The 12,151-nt window shown below is 36.1% G+C and overlaps 1 protein-coding gene and 2 pseudogenes across 1 annotated transcript; all 3 read left to right on the top strand.

Annotated features, from left to right (window-relative positions):
• The first annotated feature begins 1,862 nt into the window (after positions 1–1,862).
• On the top strand, positions 1,863–3,312 carry LOC108953991 (annotated as a pseudogene).
• Positions 3,313–4,217: 905 nt separating this feature from the next.
• On the top strand, positions 4,218–5,402 carry LOC108953999 (annotated as a pseudogene).
• Positions 5,403–10,532: 5,130 nt separating this feature from the next.
• Positions 10,533–11,447, top strand: LOC120295730 (receptor-like protein 6). Its single transcript, XM_039317189.1, has one exon. The coding sequence runs from the start codon at positions 10,533–10,535 to the stop codon at positions 11,445–11,447; it is 915 nt and encodes a 304-aa protein (XP_039173123.1).
• Positions 11,448–12,151: the final 704 nt, after the last annotated feature.

Raw genomic sequence — 12,151 nt, 5'->3', positions numbered from 1 at the left:
GATTGTTTTAACTGAGATGGAATGCTTTTGAATTGAAAAGTCTAAATCTAATGCCATAATATCATTAGAATAATAATTAATTAATAAATAAATGCATCTAAAATCTTAAAACTCGTAGGAAACTTTAAATCTTAGAATTTTCAGATAGGCCAATCTCTTGCTTATTGCTAATTGTTCATTACAATCCAGCATCTCCATTAATTACATCTTTGACAAGGTTGACTTGAATTCTTTAATATACTTGATACTTGGCATTGATGTGGATTTAAGTGGATGGCGCGTTAGAAAAAAGTGTGAAAATAATTAAAAAAAAGAAGAAGCTCTCTCTCTCTCTCTCTCTCTCAATATCATTTCTATATATTCTCCAAATAAAAATAATAATACCAAATGAAAATAGTCAGAGCTTATGGAAAGTACTCAAATTACAATTTTTGCACAAATTTTTGGATCTAGTTGTACTTTTGACAGTTTTATTATTTTATTGCACTTTCTCTTTTATACAAATTTTAGGATCCAAGTACAATTGTGCTCCAAATTTTAAGACTCCTGCTGCGATTACCCAAAGAGAAATTATTACTTCAGTCTTATATCCATTATACGCATTTCAATATAATCCAGAACCTTGGGGCTTTGCCAATGTGGTTCTAATGCTGTTGTAGCGTTTTCAATTAGCACCGACCATTCTATGTGATTCTATAGCAGCAAAGTCAGAGAAGAAAAAAGGGGAAACAATCAGAACAAGATTATGAAAGCTTGGCCAAGAAACGTAAGCTCTGATACCATGTCATGACATAGAAAAGGATGCAAAGCTAGAAGATTGGTACATTGTAAATTACTCTCATGGAAACCTTTGTATGTACATAGGCTCTATTTATAATACAATTATATGGAGTACATAAAGAAAATATTTTCCTATTCATAAAATAAGCTTGTTCTCAAAATAGCTTAATTCTAATTATTAATAGTCACTCTGTATGGTAAGAATTTCTCTCTCAACTGTGGAAATAATCAATATATGGATAAGGAAATAATCAAATAATCCAAGACAGACCAACTTCGTCTCCAACATTAATTAGTCAAATTTATTCTCTCTTTTTTTTTTTTTTTTTTGCGAAAAGTCAAATTTATTCTAGGCTTCAAGTGGTTTATCTAGGATCTTCACAGCTTCTAGGATCTTCACAGCTTCTACTAACATTATCATGCTACATCTATTCCTTGATGGCAATGATCGGATACCTTAATCCCTTCAGGCCACTCAATGATTTTCATCAATGATTTTCAAGGAGTTCCTCCACTGAAACCATATTTTTGGGACTCCGTCGTGAATTTGAGTGACATTCGTCCTTAGTTCATTGCCACTGATGCAACTTGCCTGGACTCCGGCATAGAGCATCTAATGCCCCAAACCTTCCTTCTGCCCCTTCCCATTCAAACTTGTAGAAACTTTATAATCTACTGCATCTCTGTCATCATTCTCTGTGAGTGCTTCTTGTATTACTAAAAGTTGAAGTGAGTGGCACGTCAATCTTGATTCTCAAAAGAAATCAGATGCAGATTTGCACGATGCGTGCTAGACTGCTAGTATACTTCACCAAGGATAATTGCTTCCATACTAAATTCAATATCACGTTTTTCAATTAGTGCATTCTAAATATTTTTTATGGCGCCTCTCTTTTTTAATAGTTGTGATATCTCTGTCGTGCAGGACATTTGACAGAGGATTTACCTCTTTAACGTTTGCATACAATAATTTAATCTCTTTTATCTGCACACGGGTACACACCACACATGGAAGAACCTTGTTTTGGCAACTTGACTTAGATTTTAACCGGGAATTTTACATTACTCTATTTAATAGCTGGATGGTTGCATGGAGACCTTGCATCCTCATATTCATGGAGGAATCCTTGCTAGGAGAGATCAACAGCATCACATGGCATCTCTCGATGATAAGCATGGAATTGGTGAGTTGTTGTAGGTTTATGCAATCTGCATTTAAGGTGTACACGGACAAATTCATATACTTGGACATGCTAATGTTTGTAGAAACGTTCTGACAGTTTGTCAGCCTGGAAATTCTGAGGACAAATATATAATGTTCTTGGCATTCCTATGGTCCTGCATAATGCTACTATAATAAATGCAGGATATAACTTGTGCAGACACTTTTGATGTAGCGGTGGTTAATTTGTATCCATTCTACAACAAAGTTATTCTGCGGTTGATAATGAATTTGAAGATGGCATTGAGAACGTTGATATTTGTGGTCCTCCCATGATCAGAGCTGCTCCATATATATATCATTAGTCTCAGAGCATAGACTTGTTTATGTTTCTTTTTGCTTCATTGCATCTTCATATGGAAGTATGCAGGAATGTGATTGTATCTGGTGTCTTCAGTTCCACCGAGCTCACCTATATCATGCATAGTTTGCTACAAAGGCACTAGTAACCGAGGCATGTAATTTATTGAGAGCATGTTAACTTTTGCATTGAGATTGTGCCTCCAGATTCCCTTCTTACTATTTGGGGAATGGTTTCTCTTGTGCTTTTTTTGCTAAAACAACAGTTTGTCTTATGATGCTTGTTAAATTATAAACTATAATAGGTATGTCTAATGTGTTGCACTTTTTCTGAAGCGTGCTGGATTTGCCCCTCTAAATATCAATATGCATGTGGTAGATTTTTCTGAGTTTTTACACGGACAATGATTATATGTTTATAATCTGAATTGATGCTGACATTTGTCTCCTAATAGAATCATAGGGATATCCTTGTTGTGGTTGATTCACATGACTACCCTCCTCTGCTGGAGTTCTTGAAGAGTAACAGAGATGATCATCAGTTCTGTAGAAAACTTCCTTGGAAGGCCTTTCAGCACGTCACTTCTTATGATTCTGCAGTGTCAGAGTGGCTTTGGAGACAAACAACTGGAGGTCATCTGGTTCATGTTGTCAATTGATGTCATAGCCACTAGGGAAATTAAAAATGCATGTAGGTCTAAACACACTATACATGCAAATGAGGGGATTTTATGGAGACTTGGTTGAGATGTATTCTTTTGTTTGTTTCCTTTGGAAATCAGTAATTTCAGTAGGTTGTGCTTCCTATTAGTTTTTTAACTGATTTATGTAGAGGTTGATGACTCTTCTTTTTGATAGAGAAATTCCTTCCCAGCTTAACAGTGCCTCTGTCTCTTGAGAGTTCTCTTTGTTATGGGGAATATCCCCACCAGAAGGCTGCATTGTATGTGGACAAGAGTCTTGCTGAGGTTAATGGAGTCCTTGAATGTCATATGTTTACATCAAGGTAAATCTTTTGAGGAAGTTGAAATTGCAGTGGATCTAGTAATCATCTAGCTTTGAAAACTTCATTAGATAGATGAGGCAGTTTCTAAAATTGAATCTTGTTAGAGAATCTAAATAATAGATAGTATCTTCATCTAATAGCTGAAGCTTTTTGATGAATTGACGAAGGCCTCAAGAAATCAATATGGCATAGACCAGGAGGTACTCATTTTGAATCTCTTGGGCACTTTATTTGCTTCTTCAGCATAATAAATAATAATCTTCCTCCCTTCAATTTGTGGTAAAATGCTAGCTGTGTGTGATGACAAATATAGAGCATTAAAATTCCAAATTACTCCATCTAACAGGGTAGCTTAAACTTTGGTTTTGTTGGCAGTTTGACATAATTTTACAAATCATTCTTAAGGAGCATCTAGTTTCTTTTCTTTTCCAGGTCAACTATCTGTATATTTTAGTGTGCAGAATGTTTAGTTATAATGAAACACTGATAACGTTTTGCGAAGGAGATTAGCGATACAGGGGACTAATTGGCTTCCTTTTTAGTATCATAACCATGTGTCTTTGAGGTGAGATTTGATGCTCTCTAGAAGAATCTGAGCAACTGCAAGAGTAGTTTGTTCCATAAAGTTCTTTTACTTCATCAACAGATAGTGGTAACAATAGCAGATCTATCTCTCATTTGTTGTGAATTATGTATTGACGCTGCAGGAAATGTTACATAATAACTATTTGGATGCCGATGCTGCCTGGAATTGCATATCTGAGTTTAGCGACCCTTCATGCATTGTTGTAAAGCATACAAATCCTTGTCCATTTTAGTTGTCCACGAACAAATTCATATACTTGGACATCCCAATGTTTGTAGAAACATTCTGACAGTTTGTCAGCTTAGAAATTCTGACGACGAAAGATGGAACTTGTGCAGATTAATTTGTATCCATTCCACGACAAAGTTACCTCTGTGCCTGATACTGAATTTGAAGATGGAATTATGAATGTTGATATTGGTGGTCCTGCCATGATAGAGCTGCTGCAAAGGTTCTTTACCATTATATATATATATTCATTTTCATTAGCACCAGAGCATAGACTTGTTTATGTTTCTTTTTGCTTCATTGCATCTTAATTTGGAAGCATGTGGGAATATGATTGTATTTGGTGTCTTCAGTTCCACCAAGCTCACATATATCATGCATAGTTTGCTACAAAGGCACTAGTAACCAAGGCATGTAATTTATTGAGAGCACATTAACTTTTACATTGAGTTTGTGGCTCCAGATTCTTTCTTACTATTTGGGGAATGGTTGCTCTTGTGCTTTTCTGCTAAAACAACAATTTTTCTTATGATGCTTGTTAAATCATAAACTATAATAGGTATGTCTAATGCGTTGCACTTTTTTTTGAAGAGGTGTTGCTGCCTTTGCCCCTATAAATATCAATATGCATGCGGTCGATTTTTCTGTAGTTTTTACACAGAGGATGGTTATATGTTTATGATTTGAATTGATGCTGACATTTGTCTCCTAACAGAATCATACGGATGTCCTCACTGTGGTTGATTCGCACGACTATCCTCCACTGCTGGAGTTTCTGAAGAGTAATGGAGATGATCAACAGTTCCATAGAAAACTTCCTTGGAAGGCCTTTCGGCAAGTTGCTTCCTATGATTCTGCAGGGTCAGAGTGGCTTTAAAGACAAACAACTGGAGGTCTTCATCTGGTTCATGTTGTCAATTGATGTCATAGCCACTAGGGAAATTAGAATTGCATGTAGATCTAAACACACTAAACATGCAAATGAGGAGTTTTTATGGAGACTTGGTTGAGATGTATTCTTTAGTTTGTTTCCTTTGGAAATCAATAATTTCTGTAGGTTGTGTTTCCTGTTAGTTTTTGAACTGATTTATGTAGGGTTGACGACTCTTCTTTTTGATAGAGAAATTTCCTCCTAGCTTAACAGTGCCTCTATCTCTTGAGAGTTCTCTTTGTTATGGGGAAAATCCCCCCAGAAGGCTGCATTTTATGTGGACAAGAGTCTTGCTGAGGTTAATGGAGTCCTCGAATGTCATATGTTTACATCAAGGTCAATCTTCTGAGGAAGTTGAAATTGCAGTGGATCTAGTAATCATCTAACTTTGAAAACTTCATTAGATAGAGGAGGTAGTTTTCTAAAAGTGAATCCTATTAGAGAATCTAAATAATAGATAGTATCTTCATCTTATAGCTGAAGCTTTTTGATGAATTGACAAAGGCCTTAAGAAATTAATATGGCATAGAGCAGGAGGAAATCATTTCTAATCTCTCTGGCACTTCATTTGCTTCTTCAACATGATGATCTTCCACCCTTCAATTTGTGGTAAAATGCTAGCCTATGTGTGATAGCAATTATAGAGCATTTAAATACCAAATTACTCCATCCAACAGGGCAGCTTAAACTTTTAGTTTTGTTGGCAGTTTGACGTAGTTCTACAAATCATTCTTGAGAAGCATGTAGTTTCTTTTCTTTTCCAGATTGACCGTCTGTATATTCAGTGCACAGAATGTTTTCTTTTCAATGATCATTTTTTTTTTCCAATTTTTTTGTACAACCGTTAATCACCTACTGTAGAAACCTTTTTACAAGTTATCATTTAGAGTGAATGGTAATTTGTTGGCCACCATAAACTTCCATAATTGTGAATGTTGCTAGTGGTACATTCATCTCTATGGCACGACATATTACTCCAAAAGAGAATTTATTGACTTGTAAAAGTCCTAATTTGAGAGAACATTCACCAATCCTAGTTAATGGTGGGTTCGAAAGTTAGGCATAAATCGCTTCATTGGTGACTTTTGACTTATCAAATTACGCCCACTTTGAGGGTGCAATCCAATCGTTACGACCATTCTTAGCCCAAAATACAACTCTGGCTTGCTTTGAAAAATTATTGTCTTCACATCCAACCCCTTTAAGAAAGTTGAACATGAAGAAGACTTTAGATTGACTAAACTCAGTTTTTGGACAGCACAACGCTGATTTGCTTAATTTTTTTTTAATTTTCTAGATTCTTTTCTTTTCTCCTTTTATTTCTTTTTCTAGTGAGCGATGTCGACACTAGATCTTGCATTGGAACATTTCTTGTGTGGGATAGAGTCCCCATAAGCACAAATAAGACATTGTACGCAATTTATGAATGAGGTTTGGTCTATAGTTTTCATGATTGGTAAGAGATAAAAAAAGAATAAAAAAGAAAGTTGCAGTTTATACAAATTTGAACATTACGCAATATCTACTGATATGGTTGTAATATTGTGGTTTGATGGAGAGTTTGAGGACTGTGTATCCGATTTGGTGTTAATAGGAAAGAAAAAAAAAGAAATGGAAAAAGGGGAAATAGGGAACGAAAATGAAAATGAAAGGAAAGGAAAAAAAAAATTAAAAGTTAAAATAAAAATAAAAATACTCAAATGTTGTTTTGAATAAATTTGCCTATGTAGATTGGTCGAGCACATAGGACGGCCAGTGATGACTATATTGTCCCGTCAATATTTTTAGCCAAAAATTGAAGGGCAAAACTACATTAAAATTTAAGGTAAAAGTTTAGGACTACATTTGACCAATTGAGAACTTTAAAACTACATTGGAATCTGTACAATAGATTTATGATTAAATAAGTAATTTTCCCACACTTAACTAAACCTAGCCTTAATAATAATATCAAATGTGGGAAAAAAAAGATTTTTAAAAGAAAGTTGAGAAAAAAAGTAAAGGATAGATGTAGAAAGAAAAAGCCTAAAATGTTCAAAATTTAAAAGAAAATAGTTATGTTAAAAAATATAGTGGCTGAGATTTATAAGAAACATTGGCCCTTATTTATTTTTAGTAGATAGAGTTTACATAATGTTGGGACTTTACAAATATATTTTTCTATTCTCATTATCAATTGATCTAATGACTTCCACTATTAATTGATAATGTTTTGAATGCCCCAGCCAATCGATGTTCCCTTGCTAGTAGAAAAGTTGAAGTTTGATTTCAGTCCCCATACTTATGTTGCTTGTGCATTTGGATCCTTCAATTTTTATTTTTTGGGAATCAACTCCCCCAACTTTACCGCATTCTCAGTCAAGTCCTTAAATAAATCTTAGTATGTTGTTGTGGCAAGCTAGATAATGTTAAAATCAAAAGAAACTATTTTATTCTCGAAAAAAGATAAGAACATAATATGTAGAAGACAAAGGTGGAAAAGCAAGAGACACGAGAAGGGGTGGAGGATGGTAGCCGTAGATGTGTAGTGATGACCGGTGACGGTTGGAAAATGTGAAGAACTTATTACGGGTTTGCCTTTGAAGAACTAGTCATGATAGATTCTAGCTATTCGTCAGAGTGGTAATGGCTTTCTCTATCAAGGATCCAATCACACAAATATTATGAATTAGAGAATTAAAATTAGATTTATCCCAATTTAAAGAATAAACTCAACTTGAATGAGATACACAACACTTAAGATTGAAATAGTCAGGTGCTTTACGAGCATTTTCTCACATGCTTCTTCAACATCAGGTTTTAATTGCTTTTTCATGTGCAAACCAATCAAGTTACTCAAGCTCACTTAAATATTTATGAGTTCAAGTGTGAGTCTGTTCAGTTTGGATTTTATAAAAGCTGAATTTGAGCTCAAGCTCTGACAGAAACTCATTTATCATAACTGACTCGAATCAAACGTTTCAAGTTTATAGAGAAAAAAAAATCACGAGTCAACTTGATCCGATAAAGTTGAGCTTTGACGAAATTGAGTTTGAATCAAGTATCCAAGTGTAAGATTCTTGAGTCTAGTCTCGTTTAAATATGAACATTGATTAAAGTCGATCAAACGAAATTGAGTTTGAATCAAGTATCCAAGTCTAAGATTCTTGAGTCTAGTCTTGTTTAATCTGAACACTGATTAAACTCGATTAGACCTCTTTTAATTATCTGCTGAAAAATATTCTCAACACCGCTTAAAAATCGGTCTCGGTCATTATTGGACATTCATTTCAAGAGCATCTTGCATATCGTCGTGACTCTGTGCAATATGACATTACTTAAGATGGAAAAGCAAAGAAAATTTGGATATGAAATATTACTTGCATCTACCATGGAAGTCAACCCCAATGCAAACCCACAATACAATTACGATATAATTAAATTAAGTCTGCTTATAAGAATTATTTGCACAATAGTCAAGAAGACTATAATAGTAGGAACACTTAAGTCGATACAAGCACAAGTTAACAAAACAACAACCATCAATCAATAGAAAATTTTCGTTTTCAATTAGTCATCAATTATAACAAATGTACTTTCTTTTAATAGAGAACCCATGACATATTCAGCAACCTTTTGTCTGTGACTATCTCCGATCAAAAAATGGGCCCATTCAAATCAAAATCGAATCCATCTCCGATTCAATCTTAGCTTTAGTGGCAATGATGAGTATGGATCAAATGTAATATGCAATGCTCATATTCCAATTGCCTAAGCTAGTCATATCCTATTCATTGGAGTTCGATTTTTTTTTTTTTTTTTGGTGTGACCAGCATAACATGGATTGACACCAAGAAATCCACAAACGAATGAAGAAAAGCCAACAGAGACAAAATGCGTTTCTGCTCCTATCCACTTTTGACTGCTCGCAGTTTCCAAGCTGAAGCATCCCCTATTTTCCTCCCCCTAATCCCTCGCAATTCTCTGTTCTTGAAATTGCCCATTTCGCATGAAATTTTCCGAATCCCTCTCTTACAGTCCTCATTTTTATGGGCTTTACATTTATTTATATTAGAAAATTCCCTATTAAAAGATATTGTTAGAGATGTTATTGGATGTTATGGAAATTCTTTGATATTTCATTATCTCCTGTGACAGATGAATTATAAAGTAAAGATGTAACATGTGAGTATTTTCGTCTTCGAGAGCAACTGCAACAGGTCGTCTTTAAGAGTGCCCCGTCGGCATTTGCTTGTCATAGTCGTAAATTTGCTTACGTTGTCTCTAAGAGTTGCTTTATCTCGTGAGTCGATGGTCTCTCCCTTGTCATTAGAGGAAGTTGTCATTTCTCTATAGCCTCGTTGGTCATGTCGCAAACATGCTTGTGCTGGTGAAGTCTACCAAAAGTCGGCACTATTTTTTTTCTAGCTTCACTCAGTTGTGCATCTTTCTTTACCGTGGTCATTGGTTTTCTACCTCGACAAAATCAAACTGCTGTTGGTTTGTTGGTTTTGGTCTTAGTTTCTTTTTTCTTTTTTTTCTTTTTTTTTCTATTTTATGTTTTTTGTCCCTTCCAATTCCAAATGAAGAAAAACACAAAGTAGATTTTCCTATGGTGCCATTAGTGCTCCAATGTGCAACCCTACATACCATAGACGTGTTGAACTTTCTTGCAATTGTGAACATCATCAATGAGTGAATTCATTGTCAAGTGTTTAGGCAACCATAAGCACCCGAGTCGAGCACTAATTCATCAAGTAGCCAAAATTGAGCACCATGGGGTGATTTAGTTGGCTTGCCGCAAGCACTAATTCTATTTTTTGAACATATTATTATATTTTCCTATATCATATTTCGTAATTAATCCATTGTATTTTCCGATTTTATAGTTTATACTTTTTTCGCCTTTTGATAGTTACAATCAAATTCAAATATAAGTAAATCTTTTGATTTCTTTTCTTGATCTACTTATTTAGAAAAATAATAATATAATATAATATATGTATTTTGGTGTTATGGCCAAATGCTATATATATATATATATATATATATATATATATATATATATATCCATTATTTATTGGATCTCAGCATGTTAATATGGATACGAAAACGAAACCGATCACGCAATATCATTGGTTTTATGATCTGAAAAGAAGGACAAGCCAAAAATAGTTTTGAGGGATGTCAAGTCCTAGTCTCAATATTGCAGGCAGATTTCTCTATTTTCCTTTTCCCCTTGAAAGCAAAATTATGGCCTTTCGTTTCGGTTGAAAAAGCATATTAAATAAAGAATATTTGTCCTAGTATCGTGAGAAGTGATATAAAGCCTAACTTTGGTGACTAATGATGACATCCCGAATACCAACAAAAGGGTTTGCGCTTTCCTTGGAACGACTGCTCTTCCCGCTCTCTTCCTCAGCCTCTTCCGATGAGAAATTCTATCATCTCATGGCTTCTTCTTGCAATATCCACGATCACCTTCTTCTCCAACGTTGCTATGGCTTCAGCGTCAACCCAGTGTCTTGGCGTTGACCAGAGATTACTATTGCTTGAGCTGAGATACAGCCTTGTCTTCGACACCTCCACGTCCTCCAAGCTAGTACGCTGGGACCAAAGTGCTAATTCGTGGAGCGGCGTGACATGCAAGGACGGCCTCGTGGTTGGTCTCGATTTGAGCGAAGAGTCAATCTCTGGCGGAATCAATGGTTTCTCGAGCCTCATTAGGCTCGAGTTCCTTCAAAGCCTGAACTTGGCATTCAACGACTTCAACTCCATGGCGATTCCATCGGGCCTCGCTAATCTCAGCCACTTGGCACATCTCAACTTGTCGAATGCCGGATTTGCTGGGCAGATTCCTATGGAGCTATCGCGCCTAACGAAGTTACGTTCTCTTGATCTTAGTCTTGTTTACAACAGTGACAAGGGTTTGTTGAAACTTGAGAAGCCCTCTTTGAGGTCACTAATTGGGGATTTGGGGGAGTTAAGGGAGCTGTACCTTGATGGGGTCTATGTGTCTGCTAAGGGAAGTGAGTGGTGCGATGCGTTGTCTTCTTCAGTGCCAAAACTTGAGGTGTTGAGCATGTCATATTGTTCTTTGCCAGGTCCTATTGACCCTTCCCTAATGAGTCTTTCTAATCTATCGATCATTCAATTCGATGGCAATGACTTGTCCTCCACATTTCCTAGTTTCTTAGCGAATTTTTCTAGCTTGAAAACTCTGAGCCTAACGGAAGTTGGCCTATGGGGAGAATTTCCTCATGAAATCTTCCAAATACGAACACTTCAGACCCTTGACCTATCATCCAATGAACTCCTTCGGGGTTCTTTGCCAGAATTTCCTGAGAATGGTTCTCTTGGACACTTATTCTTAGTGACACAAATATTTCAGGAAGTTTCCAGATTCAATTGGTAATCTTAGAAATTTGTCAAGAATAGAACTGGTGAATTGCGGGTTCCATGGAAATATCCCAAGCTCTTTCACCAATCTCTCGCGACTTTCTTATTTGGACTTCTCATCCAACAATTTTATTGGTCCAATTCCATCACTTAGCAAGTCCAAGAGTCTAACGCAAATCATTTTAAGCTTCAATAATCTAACTGGTCCAATTGATTCAACACAATGGGAATCCCTCTTGAGTCTTCTTGTTCTCGACCTGCAATTCAATTTACTTGAAGGAAATATTCCTTCATCTCTATTCACACATCCATCGATTGAGGAGCTATCTCTTTCCAATAACCAATTTTCTGGTCAATTCGAGGAATCTTTTGATGCTCCATCGCACATGCTTGATACACTTTGTTGACGCCTAAAAAATTATTTGTTTTTAATTAGGTTTTCTTTTATTTTATCTTTTTAGAAAAGCAGAGAAAAAACGGAGAAAAAAACAAAAAAAGCGGAAGAAAAACAAAAAAAGAGAAGTAGCCCTCGAATGGGCCCTTACGGCCCATTTCCCTTTTCAGCCCGGCCCCACCAGTCGTCTCCTTCCTTGCGCCTCTGCAACACACGCGTAGAGGACGCGACGCCGGAGAGGCAGGCGGACGGCGACCCACGTGGGAGGGGCAGCTGGCATCGGATGGGACGCCGGTTCGGCCGACGGAGGCTGCAGGCGCACGGGG

Source organism: Eucalyptus grandis, chromosome 1, assembly GCF_016545825.1.
Source record: "Eucalyptus grandis isolate ANBG69807.140 chromosome 1, ASM1654582v1, whole genome shotgun sequence".
Lineage (NCBI taxonomy): Eukaryota > Viridiplantae > Streptophyta > Magnoliopsida > Myrtales > Myrtaceae > Eucalyptus > Eucalyptus grandis.
This window is presented reverse-complemented; position numbering and strand designations above follow the sequence as displayed.

Bases quoted from the DNA above. Each gene is read 5' to 3' on its own strand.
- LOC120295730 (XM_039317189.1), top strand. From the start codon at position 10,533: ATGGCTTCAGCGTCAACCCAGTGTCTTGGCGTTGACCAGAGATTACTA.